At 40.2% G+C, this 14,258-nt stretch overlaps 1 protein-coding gene across 1 annotated transcript; it reads left to right on the top strand.

Moving 5' to 3' along the window:
- Positions 1-7,012: 7,012 nt before the first annotated feature.
- LOC130458892 (olfactory receptor 2AT4-like) lies at positions 7,013-8,223 on the top strand. The gene is given in 3 exon segments (XM_056825892.1): positions 7,013-7,179; positions 7,181-7,651; positions 7,653-8,223. Coding segments are annotated over 3 exon segments (939 nt in total). The 5' UTR covers positions 7,013-7,038; the 3' UTR covers positions 7,980-8,223.
- The last annotated feature ends 6,035 nt before the right edge of the window (positions 8,224-14,258 follow it).

The raw sequence follows: 14,258 nt of genomic DNA on the forward strand, positions 1-14,258 counted from the left end.
CTTTAAAACTTTCCTTATAAAATTGGCGCTTTCAGGAAAAGTGGTATAATCTTACTGTATTGGGGAAAGGATAAGAGATGAGAGAGAGAGAGAGAGACAGACAGAGAGAGACAGAGAGAGAGAGAGAGACAGAGAGAGAGAGACAGAGAGAGACACACAGAGAGAGACACAGAGAGAGAGAGAGGAGAGAGAGAGAGAGAGAGAGAGGGAGGGAGGAAGAGGCGGGAGAGAGACGGAGGGAGGGAGAGAGGGACAGAGGGAGAGAGTGAGGAAGAGGGGGAGAGAGAGAGGGAGAGGGAAGGAGGGAAGGAGAAATGGAGAGAGGAAGGGAGAAGGAGAGAATTTACTCTAGGTGGACCAACTCAGCTATTGAGTGGTGATCTAAAATACATGTATGTACACATATATGTAAGTCTACACATGCACATTTACATCTGTTCTCCAGTCTCTGTCATTGGCTAACATCTTCTTTCTCTATATTGTGTTGTTAAACTGGGGTTTATGGATCCCCCAAAGGATTTGTGGATCGATTTCAGGATCTGGAATTTGGGTTTTTAGAAAGATGTTTTGATTTTTTATTTAATTGGCTTTCTTTGTAACTCAGATCAGGGCAGAGGGTAATCTAGTAATGGAGAGTAAGAAGCATGGCTAAGCCTTCTAATTTCATAGGAATTGGTCCATAGGCTTCCCGAGACTTCCAGAGGTGTTTATGACACAAAAAGATTAAGAATCCCTCTTAAAGGGGAGCTGGGTAGCCCAGTGGATTGAGAGCCAGGTCTAGAGACAGGTGGTCCTAGCTTCAAACCTGGGCTCAGACACTTCCCAGCTGTGTGACCCTGGGCAAAGTCACTTAACCCCCATTGCCTAGCCTTTACCATTCTTCTGCCTTGGAGCCAAAGGCAGAAGGTAAGGGTTAAAAAAAAAAAAGAATCCCTTGATCCCTCTGCTTTTTTTTTTTTTTGGCCCTACCAGAGCTTTTATTTCAATGTAAACCATGTAAACATGAGCTCAAGTGGATGATTCAGTGGATGGAGAGTTGTTCGTAGAGTCAGGAAGCCCTGAGTTAAAATTCACTTTTAGATACTTACTAGTTGTGTGTGATACTGGGCAAGTCACAGAACTTTCTCTTTGTATAATAATCTGGAAAATGGGGATAATAATGACATCTTGCCCCTGAGAGTTGTTGTGAAGATCAAACAAAATAATATTTATAAGTACTTTGCAAATCTTAAAGCATAATCGAAAGCATGAAAGAGACCTATCTATATAGATCTCTGTTTGTCTCTCTGTCTCTGTCTCTGATTCTCTATCTATCTGTCTATCTCTCCCCTTGAATACTAACCTGTCTCTCAAGATCCAGAGCTCTGGACCTGGAGCTAGGAAGACTAATCTTTCTGAGTTCAAATATGGCCTTAGACACTTACTAGCTGTGGGACTCTGGGCAAGTCATTTAACTATGTCTGCCTCAGTTTCCTCATGTGTAAGATGAACTGGAGAAGGAAAAGGCAAACCACTCCAGATATGACTTTAAAATGATGAACAACAAAGAACCTATCTAAAGCTAAGCTTATCTCTCCCCCAAACCTTCCCTATGCCTTGCATACTTCCCCTCCCTCTGCATCACTACCCTCCTAGAATCTTTAGTTTCCTTTTAGAATCAGCACAGCTGCCATCTTCTCAATTAAGCTTTTCCTGAATCTCTTCTCTACCCCTCCTCAAGCTATATTGTATTCACTTATCTGTTTGTGTGTTGTAACATGCTTCTCCTCACTCACACCTAGGGAAAATGTAAGTCCTTTAAGAAGGTAACATGTCTTCTTCCTTCCTTCCTTCCTTCCTTCCTTCCTTCCTTCCTTCTTCCTTCCTTCCTTCCTTCCTTCCATCCTCTTCCTTCCCTTCCTTCCTTCCTTCCTTCCTTCCTCTTCCTTCCTTCCTTCCTTCCTTCCTTCCTTCCTTCCTTCCTTCCTTCCTTCCTTCCTTCCTTCCTTCCTTCCTTCCTTCCTTCCTTTCTTTCTTCCTTTCTTCCTTTCTTTCTTTCTTCTTTCTTTCTTTCTTTCTTTCTTTCTTTCTTTCTTTCTTTCTTTCTTTCTTTCTTTCTTTCTTTCTTTTCTTTCTTTCTTTCTTTCTTTCTTTCTTTCTTTCTTTCTTTCTTTCTCTTTTCTTTCTTTCTTTCTCTCTCTTCTTTTCTTTCTTTCTCTCTCTCTTTCTTTCTTTCTCTCTCTCTCTCTCTTTCTCTCTCTCTCTTCTCTTTCTCTCTCTCTTCTCTCTCTTTCTCTTCTTTCTCTCTTTCTCTCTCTCTTTCTCTCTTTCTTTCTCTCTTTCTTTCTTTCTTTCTTTCTTTCTTTCTTTCTTTCTTTCTTTCTTTCTTTCTTTCTTTCTTTCTTTCTTTCTTTCTTTCTTTCTTTCTTTCTTTCTTTCTTTCTTCTTTCTTTCTTTCTTTCTTTCTTTCTTTCCTTTCCTTTCTTTCTTTTTCATCAATAAATGTAAATATTCTGGGAGCAGCTGGGTGGCTCAGTGGATAGAATGCCAGGCCTGGAGACAGGAGGTCCTGGGTTCAAATATGACCTCAGATACTTCCTAACTGTGTGACCTTGGGCAAGTCACTTAACAACCATTGCCTAGCCCCTACTGCCCTTCTGCCTTGGAACCAATAGTATTGATTCTTCTAACCCTGTTCTCAATGTATGTTATGAATATAAGCATAGTCATGTATGCATGTGCTTTTGGATGTGCTCTTTATGTAAGAGCAACACATGGGAAAACTCTAAGATCTAGAACTAGTACACAATGGAATTGCTGCCTCTAGAGATAGGGGGCTTCTTAATATTGGGTGTCCTAAGATCTAAAGCATGAAGGGACCTTAGAGATCACTTGGTGTTCAACTTCCTTATTTAGAGATGTGGAAACTGAGTCCCAAAGAGGAGCAGTGACTTGCCAGGAGTCCCTCACATTTTAGTAACAGATCTGGAAGGTGAACCCAGACCCCTGGGTTCAGAGAGAGTTCTTCTTCAATGCTACACTGTCTAGTCAAGACTAGAACTTGGTTCTCTGAGTGTCCAGGCCAATGCTCTGTCCATTATATCCTGCTATATTCTTGGACCCTGATTCAGGCATATTCCACTTGGTTACTTACATGCTAGTTGTGTAACTATGGGAACCAATTCATGTCACTATTTCTCAGTTGCCTTCTCTGTCTAATGGAGATAATAATCCTAGTCCTGCCTCCCTCACAGGGTTGTTATGAAGTTCTGGGAGATATCATGGATGTAAAAGCTACCTTATAAACCATAAAAGTCTGCCTTCAAATTAGTCAGGGAATCTAGGTAGCCCAGTGGATAGAAGGCTGAGTTTGGAGTCAGAAAGATTCATCTTCCTGAGTTCAAATTTGGCCTTAGATACTTCCTAGCTGTGTGACCATGGACAAGTCACTGAATTCTATTTGCCTCAGTTTCCTCATCTATAAATGAGCTAAAAAAGAGAATGGCAGGCAAGTCTAGTACTACTGCCAAGAAAACTCCAACTGGGGTCATGAAGAGTCAGACACAATTGAAAAAACATTGAATAATAAGTTAGTTAGTTATTGCTATTATTATTGTTATAAGAAAGGAGCCAGGGATGACATTTGCCCCACTCCTATTTACTCTCAAATCAACAAACCTCAGGGGCTCCTCCCTTCTCCTCTGGCAATAGATGCTTATTATTGTTTGTCTGACAGAACTAATCCCCAGGGTGTGAGAGAGGATTGAGCCCCAACAGTCTGGAAGATGCATTGGTCCCTCTTGGGAGAGGTAGGGTTGGAGAGAGAAATGAGGAGAGCTAAATTCTCTGTTAAAAGGGAGCAAGGGATCTTCCAGAACAAAATTCTTTCCCACCCTACTTCTCAGATCAGTGCTGGCAGTACTTATTCAGTCTTATGGGGAGGGCAGGTTCCCCAGAAAAGGCAGGTGAGTAGAAGATATGATACAAAGAATTTTAGATTCCCAGGATCTCAGAATCTGAAAGTGTGGTAGGAGACCAAAACAGAGAGGTGGGAAAGGTGATGGTCTTATCCTGGCTTCTTGGCTCTGAGCTCTGGTGGGGGAAAGAAGGAGGGCATTCAAGATCAGGCAGTTGGGTGCTTTGGGAATCATAGAGGTGACATGACATGGGATGTCAGAAGAATGAAGGGCAAGAAGCCAAGAAATCAGGATGATGGGGGGACAAGAGGCCAAGGATGGGTAAGTGTGAAGAGTGGAATGCTGAGAAGGTAGGAAATAGTTCATTTTAGTGGGTAAACTAAGACATCAAAGGATCTAGGAGCCAAAATATTGGTTTAGGGAGCAGGATGAAGCAAGAGTAGAGACCCTCCCCTGGTTTGTGATGACCTTGGGAAATTCCAAAAGCTCATTTGTCTAGAATACCATTTACAAATCATTCCCCTCTCAACACTTCCATGATATTGTATTTCTATTCCTCTTTAACAGCTGGGAAACAGAGTCTTAGAGAGGCTAAGTGATTTCCTCAGGTCAAAATTAGTAAGTGTTGGAGTTAGGATTACAACCCAGGATTCTCTTGACTCCAGTCTTCTTTGCCAGTTCTCTCCATCTCCTTCTTCTTCCATAAAATGAAGTAACTAAATGAGATGCTCTCCATGGCCTCTTCCAGCTCTAACATGTGAAACTTTCTGTGTTCTCAAGGTCATTTCCTTTCTATAATTCTCTGATTCTCTTACTGGGGCTAAGGAGAAAATCTGCTTGGATCCATCTAGTCTATGGTCATTGGAGGTAAGGGCAGATTGGAAAGGGAGAGAAGGACATGCAGAATCAAAAATTTATTGCTGGAAGGAAGCCTATGGCTATCTAGTCCAATCCCTTTATTTTAAAGACAAGAGAGGAAGTTAAGGACCACAGTAGATAGACTATCAGGTCTCTAATCAGAGAACCTGGGTTCAAATCTGGCCTCAGACACTTCCTAGCTCTGTGTTCCAAGCAAGTCACTCTTGCTATTCTTCTGCATTAGAAGTGATACTATGACAGAAGGTAAAGGTTTTAAAAAAATAAAGATGAGAATGAGGCACTGAAGGGGAAAAAGCCCGCAGAATAAATCAGATTCATGCCAGGATTTTCCAGTTATAGGATCCATTTGGATTCTTTGGTTCCAGAGCCAATATTCTTTCTAGTATGATACATTGCCTTTCTACTGAGTTTATTTGACCAAGAAAGAAAAGTCTGAGGAAAGGGAATGAATTATCTCTAGTGCTAATAATTAACATTCTATTTCTTGCTCTGCTACTAACTTCTTGTGAGACCTGACACCTGTCACTTTCCTTATTTGGATTTCAATTTTCTATTTTGTAAAACAAGGAGATTTGATCATAAAGACTTTAAGGTTCCCTCCATCTTGAGAATCTATATTCTTATTAATCTAGAGAGAGAACCCCCCCCCCAATTTCAGATGTCCAAAGGAAGAATGGTAGATGCTTCCAAGATATAGTGTGATACATCATAAAATTCTAGTGGGAAGTAAGTTCAGAGAGTATAAGGGTGCAGTCTCCTTACCATATATCTCTATAACAACTTTGATAATAGGTCATCCAATCTCTGAATACACAATAACAAGCAATTCAACTACACTTTGAGGCCGGCCATTCCAACCAATGTGAGACAGCTCTTTTATTTCTGCCTCCAGTTTCATCTTTTGTACATGGACATTTAACATTGGGAATCACTGATGAGTCACCTCACAGTAGCATTAGTCTTTAGATACCCCTGCTTTTCCCCCTTTGGGAATAATTTTTTTCCTGTGTCACTCAATTTTATCCTTGAATGCTGCTTAGTTCTCTTGCACCCATTTCTTTTATAACTTCTCAGATCCTAAGATTCCACCCTTCCTTTCTTTGAAATAAATTCTCCTAAAGTTTACTATAGTACAAGTTTTTCTTCACCTGGATTTCCTCTCCTTAATCTATCAAGAGCTCTAAGATGGCATGATTATTTCCTTCTGGAATCCCTATAATATTAGGATAAGAATAAATTTCAGTTAAGCAAGGTTTATAAATGTTTTTTCTCCTACCTATGAGAAATGAAATGGTGATTAAGAAAAATTAAAAATTATCAGATGCTCTGATTTTAGTAGAAAGAAAAGAAAAAAATCTGCAGAACATGTCTGGATGACTAAGATTTCTAATCACTACAATATCTGAAGTGGGTCAACTTTGTAATTTGCTTTAGAACTTTATCATTCCTTTCTTCCATCTGCCCAGGGGATTTGTAGTGTACTTTCACTATAATAATCCTTCTGTACTGTTTCCTTTGATTCCAACACACTCTCCACTATGTTTTCTTATTTAGGTTCATGGATTTCCACAGAAGTAAATACTTTTTCTGACATAAACTTCTATTCCACTCCCCTTTTATTTGACCTCTTCTTTACGAATAGTTGTACTCTTTAAAAATTATGTTGCAGCCATGAATACTTTTGGTGAATATTATAAATGTAAGAAACTAAAATATTTCTGATGAGAGGGAAAGTATTTATAAATGTCTGAAAAAGTCAGGGATAAAAATATAAAGACACAATTGTTTCTGGACCTTAGATAGCAGAAAAACTACATATATATGTATGTATACAGTATTAATATTATACATATATGTTTGTATGTACACATATATAATTTTAAAAAATTATACATCTACTTATTGCATTTCTATATGCTGTAGTTTTACAGTTAAGTAGATAAAGAATTAAGATGGTTAGGGCTAGAGTGAACAAGGACTAGTTGAGGCCTAAGATTATAAAGAACTTAGAAAAATTCACATATTTGCTATATGACTTCATGATTCCATAGCCATAATAGAAGAGTTTAGAAGCAGCATCTGCTTTCTGGAAAATGAGTATGTGGACAATGATTATGTGTATCTCCCTTTGGGCAAATGAGATAAGAATGTACTAGAAAGCCAAGCCTAGAGTTTGTTTCTATAAGAGCTAACATATTTCTAGTTCTTTCCATTTCCAGATGTTCCTGTGGCCCATCTCCATGACACTGAATTTCATCCCAACATGGATACAAAAGCCTGCAACAGTTCAGATGGTTCCCCCATCTTCTTTTATCTGATGGGCATCCCTTCCCTCCCAAAGTCCCTTTTCCTCCCTGTCTTCTTCATCTTCCTTATCCTGTATCTCCTTGTCATCATTGGCAACTTCCTTGCTCTTGGTGGCTGTGGTGGTTGACTCCAAGCTTCACAAGCCCATGTACTTCTTCCTGACCAATCTCTCAGCCCTGGACATCCTCTTTACCACAACCACAATCCCCAGAATGCTCTCCCTTTTTTTGCTAGGGGATCGCATCCTTTCCTTCCCAGCTTGCTTCCTGCAAATGTACTTCTTCCATAGCTTTTCTTGCACTGAGGCCTTTATACTGGTGGTCATGGCCTATGACCGCTATGAAGCTATCTGTCACCCATTGCACTATACAGTCCGCATGACTCCACAGGTCAATGTCAAGCTGGCAGCAAGTGCCTGGTTGGCAGCCCTCCTGCTGCCTATCCCAGCTGTGGTCCAGTCATCCCAGATGGCCTTTGGTACCCTGGTCCAGGTCTTGCACTGTTTCTGTGACCATCTGGCAGTGGTTCAGGCCTCTTGCTCAGACCCCAACTTCCAGACATTCCTGGGTTTTCTGCTGTGCCATGACTGTATCCTTCATGCCTTTGCTACTGGTGGTCCTATCCTATGCTCGAATCCTTATCTCCATCCTGAAGATCAGCTCAAAGGAGGGTCGGGCAAAGGCCTTCTCCACATGCACATCTCATCTCCTTGTCGTTGGTACCTACTACACATCTATTGCTGTGTCCTATGTGGCCTACAGGGCTGACCTTCCTGTAGACTTCCACATAATGGGGAATGTGGTATATGCCATCCTCACACCTGTGGTGAACCCCCTCATCTATACCCTGAGGAACAAGGATGTCAAAGCAGCCATCACCAAATTCATGATTCCTTGAAAGAGAAGATGATGAGCTTCCTATTAACTATAGCCATCTATTTCTTCTCCACGCCACCCACCACCCCCATTTATTTATGTCACCAAGGAGAACAATCACACCTGGCTGACAAGTGGAGGCAATCACCTGTCCCCCTGGGTGTCAGTTTTCTCCCAAAGTTGCAACACATCTACCTCTTGCCTTTGCAATCCTAGTGATGTAAAATTGACGGAATAAAATGGCATTTTGTATGGTGATCCACATGCAGACCAAAATCATAAGCTTCTTTGAGTAACTTAGACACCTTGTGTTAAAAGGGACCTCAGAAATCATCCACTATGCAACCTTTTCCCCAAATTAGGAATCACCAAGATAGGGTACAACCACCAGGCCCATCCCTCTAAATCAACCCCTTCAGAGTATCCTCTAGTCTCTGCTTGAATGCTTCCATTGTTAAGAAGCTCTCTTCCTATTGAGAAAATTCATTTCATTGTTGAATAGCCCCAATTATCACAAAAGTCTTCCTTGTACTACCCCTCAACTCACAAGTCCCCAGTTCACAAGTTAGGATCTTAGAGATCACCTGTATGATACAGGGGTTCTTAATCTGGGGTGGGATTCAGGAATTTGAATAGGAAAAATGCATCTTTATTTTTCTGGACCCCTAATTGAAGTATAGCATTTCCTTCAACATTGAATATTGCCAATAAATCTGATTCTGAGAAAAGGTGCATTGGCTTTCCCAGACTGCCAAATTGACACAGAAAAGTTACTCTGGTCTAGCCCAATGCTATTAACCCCATATAAGGTAATGTGGTATAGGGAAAAGTGTGCAGGGCTTGGTGTTAGAAAATCTAAAATCAAATCCTGGATCTGAAGAAGAATGATGAAGCTTGCTACCCACCCCTTGACGGTGAAATGATAAATTCAAAATGCAGAATGAGACATCCATTTTTGGACAAGGCCAATGCAGGAATTATTGTGTTTGAAGATGTATATTTTTTTACAAGGGGTTTTTTTGTTCTCTCCTTTTTCTGTGTGATGGGAGGGGGAGTCTTCAGGATGAGGAAACAAATGCTTGTTAATTGAAAGATATCAAATGAGGGTAGCTAGGTAGCTCAGGAGATAGAGCACCAGACCTGAAGATGGAAGGTTTCCAATCTGGCCTTTGACACTTCCTATCTGTGTCACCCTGGGGAAATCACTTAACTCCAGTTGCCTAGACCTTACCATTCTTCTACTTTGGAATGAATACTTAAGTGTTGAGTCTAAGGCAGAAGATAAGGGAAGGAAAGAAGGAAGGAAGGCAGGCAGGCAGGAAGGAAGGCAAGAAGGAAGGAAGGAAGGAAGAAGGAAGGGAGGGAGGAAGGAAGGAAGGGAGGGAGGAGAAGCAAGGAAAGAAAGAAAGAAAGAAAGAAAAGAAGAAAGAAAGAAAGAAAGAAAGAAAGAAAGAAAGAAAGAAAGAAAGAAAGAAAGAAAGAAAGAAAGAAAGAAAGAAAGAAAGAAAGAAAGAAAGAAAGAAAGAAAGAAAGAAAGAAGAAAGAAAGAAAGAAAAAGAAAGGAAAGAAAGGAAAGGAAAGGAAAGGAAAGGAAAGGAAAGGAAAGGAAAGGAAAGGAAAGGAAAGGAAAGGAAAGGAAAGGAAAGGAAAGGAAAGGAAAGGAAAGGAAAGGAAAGGAAAGGAAAGGAAAGGAAAGGAAGATTAAGTCCCAACATATACAGTCTCAAGCAAGTCATTATTTCTTGGCTGGCCTCAATTTCCTTATCTATAAAATGGGTAAAATAACACTTATATGCCATGCCTCAGTGTGCTACTGTGTGGAAAGCACTTTTTGAAATGTTGACTGCCATAGAAGTATGAGCTATTGTTTACAAATGGTGAAATTGAGGGGAAGATATTTGCTCAAGATCACACAGTAAATGTTGTACTGAGATCTGAACTCAGGTCATCTGGTTCTTTCCATCACATCCCAGAGGCTATCAACTTATGATTGCCTGTTATCAAAAGTGCAGAATGCAGCACACTAGGATGACAAGCAGGGTTATGAGTCTAGGTTTGGAACACAAGGACATCAGAACATGAATTGGACATGGCACTGACTGACAGACCCCCACAACTCTCAGTATTTCCCAGAGCAGACCTCTGGGGATGTTTTTCTTCAGTGGTCTGTTGCCTGATGTCTCTTTGGCAGGTACATCCACTCAGGAAGAAGAGTACCACACAGCATCAAGAATCTTCAGGTTGAATTCCATTTCTTGTCACCAATTTGCTGAAATTATTTCCTTTCTCCAGACCTCTGATTTTCCTCTGGAAAACAAGTATCAAAATCCCTGATGAACCAACTCCAAACAGATTTTAGAAGGTCATGATTTTTAAAATGTCTGAGGACACAATGATAAAGATTCTGAACTTGAAGTGGGGATGCTTCTTGTCCCCAAACTTACCAGCTACATGACTTTGAGCAAGGCCCACCACTCCCTGGGCCTCAGTTTCCTCATCTGCAAAGTATGGGCTGGGGGAGTTAGACTACTTACCTTCCTTGTCTCACAAGATTATTGTAGAACTTTCATTTTTAATGAGATTTGTCACCAGGGAAGAACTTTGTAAACTTCCCAAAGCTCTGCTGATAGAAGGGATGGAATAGATGATTAATAGGCAGAACAAGCCTGCAAATGCTCATCTGTTCTTGTGCTGTCTTAACTCTCTCCCCAGGAAGTAACAATGATAGGTATTTCTAGGAGCTTTTCAGTTTGACAAAGTCCTGCCTGAGACAATTCAGGGAGGTAGCTAATGCGAGAATTATGATATCCATTTTCCTGGGGAAGAAACTGAGGCCCAGAGAAAGGAGATGACTTGTTTAAGGTCACCTAGCTCTTAAATATTGGGGCTGAAACTCAAACTCAAGCCTTTGTAGTAAGAACATAGTGGAAGGTAGTAGCTGCCTGAGCTTGCCCTCCATTGGTGTAGTCATCCAGCATCCAAGGTCACTTCTGTACCATGACAGAGGATTCGGAGTAAAGATGATAATAATCACACTGATGCTTTTTCTAGGACCATGAGACACACCAGTCATCAACTGATGCATTTTGCTAAAACTGAGTCAGAATTAATGATAAATTTCAATTATCCATTCTCTTCTCCTTGACCTTATTATAACTTGTCTCTGCCTCACCTTCTTCCAAGAAAACCCTGTCAACAATGAGCAGGCACAAATCACTTTGAGTTTATCATGGAGATGATGCATTGAAATTTTGGTCAGTTTCACATTTCCCAGGTTTCCAATATTAACTATCAAACCCCATAAAATCAGAGTTTTCCCCATCCTCTTGGCTGCAAAAGTTATTTAAAATAAAAATTTCTCAACAATGTCTAACTGCCTTCTGATTTTCTCCTTTTTACTATGCCAATAATATCAGCCATCATGACAATAACAACAGTACTAAGAAACAGCCATGGCCTTATTGTGTAAACCTTAAAATTTCTTAGACTTATAAATGTTGGAAATTTCACCATTGGGAATTTTCATACTTGAAAAATTTCCTACTGATAGTCTATTGGAATGTTAACCCCCTTGGCATGGGAGGGTCTTTCTCCTCCCTACTTAAGATTACTTTAGGACAGAAACCTTTTGCTGAACAATGGAAAGGGCTTTGACCTATGCTTAAGCATAGAACAGGAAGCTCTTTGAGTTATGATTGATTTTAGAATTGATACAATAGAGATATTTGGAATGACAGAATCAGGTCTTGGAACTTCCAATCTCCACCCTGCTCAGGGTAACAGGATTTAGGAAGGGCTGCAGCAAAAGGATCAAGATTTAATTATTTGAGAATATGACCTTCAACAGACATGTGCAAAGCCACAGACCTCTGGGTGGTCCTGGGTTAAGCTAGAGCCACCATTGGCACAGGGAAGACATGGACAGTGATTGGTAGATATGAGAACTGAGGGGAGGGAACTGAGAGGGTTTTCCTTAAAGATAGCGGGGTCTGAGGACTGAGGTGGTTGGAGAAGTTGTGCTCTGAGAGGTTGTGCTCTGAGAAGCTTGCTCTGAAGGAAGCTGGAGGTGGAGGCCCCTGAGACTGTTTCTCCATTTTGGTCACATGAGTGATAGGGACTGATCTCTTTTCTTTGCCTCAGCTATCTAAGGGCTTGGGCCTTTTGGCCCAGCCTAAACAGAGGGGGTATTTAAGCCCTATTCCCTTCTCTCTCTCTGTCTCTCTGTCTCTCTGTCTCTCTGTCTCTCTGTCTCTCTGTCTCTCTGTCTCTCTCTCTCTCTCTCTCTCTCTCTCTCATACCTTTCTTCCTCCTGTTTGTAATTAAACTCCATAAAAGGTTGACTGCTGACTTGAGTTTTCATTAAGGAATTACATAGCTGAATTCCTTGGTGACCTTAAATTAATATATATCAGTCTTTTAAAGTGATTTCCTTGTCACAATTGATAGAGAGCTGGCCTCAGATACAGGAATACCAGAGTTCAAATTCTGCCTTTGACACTGCCTGTGTATCCTTGAACAAAGAATTTAACTTCTTGGTGTTAGGCAACTCTTAAGATTCAGTGTTGAAGAGAAGGTGTCAACCTACATTGATAGGAGTTTCTTCATCTGGAAGTTCCCTATATCAATGAAATCACAGGTATAGTTTCTATCTCCATCTCTAATAACACAAAAGTATTTCTATAGGACTTTACAATTGCAAAGCATTTTACATGTATTGGTTTATTCTATCTTTATTCCAAACCTGTCAAGCAAATAGAGAGTTATGCTTCCCATTTTATAGTCAAGGAAACTTAGTAGGTAGAGAGGGAAAATGAGGGAAAGGGACTTTTCCAAGGTCATGCAATCTAAAGGGCTTATCCTGATGTCCTCACATTACACCCAGTAAGAAATCATCAATTGTTTACTGATCTGGGGCTATGCCTTTGGCTACTTCCCTCTCTTTTGCACAAAAGTTAGGAAATTCCTTGAATCAATCCCAAGGTATATTTAGGAGGAATTCTGGAGGGAAATTTTCTTTAGGTCAATTCCAGATAGGAATTTTCAGTTACCTTTCTCACTCACATGGATCCTTTTCTAGGTTTTGTTGTCTGGATTGATGCTTACTTGGGACCTTATCCCAAAAGCCTCTCCTACTCCAAATCATTCATTTTATAAATAAGAAAAATGAGGTAGCAGACAGAGGAATCTATTCACTCATCTAGCTACAGAGACCAGATTTACGATATATCCATTGCTACCACTATAGTACTCTGGGAGAAGGTCCTATCCATCAGGTTTAATGCACTTATAATATAATATTATATCAATGCTCATCTATCTTAATATCTTTTCTCTTTACCAGGCTGTAAGCACTGTGAAAGAAGAGACCATATCTTAACTAAATTTTGCATATTCCCCCAGTCCCCAGCATATAGTAGTTATTTAACAAATGTTTACCAAATAAATGAATTAATGAATGAATGAGAGAGGCTCCATCTAGGGGAGGATCATTTCTTCATGGTTTCAGCCTGCCCCTCTCATCAGTAATATGTAAGCTTCTTTGGGGCAGAAATTATATTCCCAAGATCTACTGGAATATAGCAGGCACTTAATAAAAGCTTGTGGAGTTGTATTGAATTATTATTATTTTATTATTATCATTATTACCAACAAATGGCAAAATAATAATTTCTCACAGGTTTGAGGCACTTTGAAATTTTAAAAGGGCTTAATAGTTTATGAAATATTTTTTGGGTTACAACTCCTCTACTGGTTTCAAAGTATTTTGTTATTTAAAGTAACTCTTTCATTTACAAAGTACTTTATAGATAATGTAGCTTTATGCAGATTTTAAAGGACTCTATAACTTAGAAAGCACTTTCACATCCGTTATCTCCTTCTAATATTATAACCACACTGTGAGAATCAGAATCTCAGTGCTGAGGAGGGACCTCATTGGTCATCTAATATATGTCCAACCTGAAGTAGAGATTTTAGCTAACATAGCTTCAATTTGATGTGCTTAAACATCTCCAGTGATGAAGGAAGAACTCACTATTCCCTCAAACAGCCCATTTCACTTTGGGGGAACTAATTGTTAGGGAAATTTTCCTTACATTGAACTGAAATATGCTTCTAAAAACTTTCTCTCTCTCTCTCTCTCTCTCTCTCTCTCTCTCTCTCTCTCTGTCTCTGTCTCTCTCTGTCTCTCTGTCTCTGTCTCTGTCTCTCTCTGTCTCTCTCTCTGTCTCTCTCTGTCTCTCTCTGTCTCTCTCTGTCTCTCTCTCTCTCTCTCTCTCTCTCACACACACACACACACACA

This window comes from Monodelphis domestica, chromosome 4 (assembly GCF_027887165.1).
Source record: "Monodelphis domestica isolate mMonDom1 chromosome 4, mMonDom1.pri, whole genome shotgun sequence".
Taxonomy (NCBI): domain Eukaryota; kingdom Metazoa; phylum Chordata; class Mammalia; order Didelphimorphia; family Didelphidae; genus Monodelphis; species Monodelphis domestica.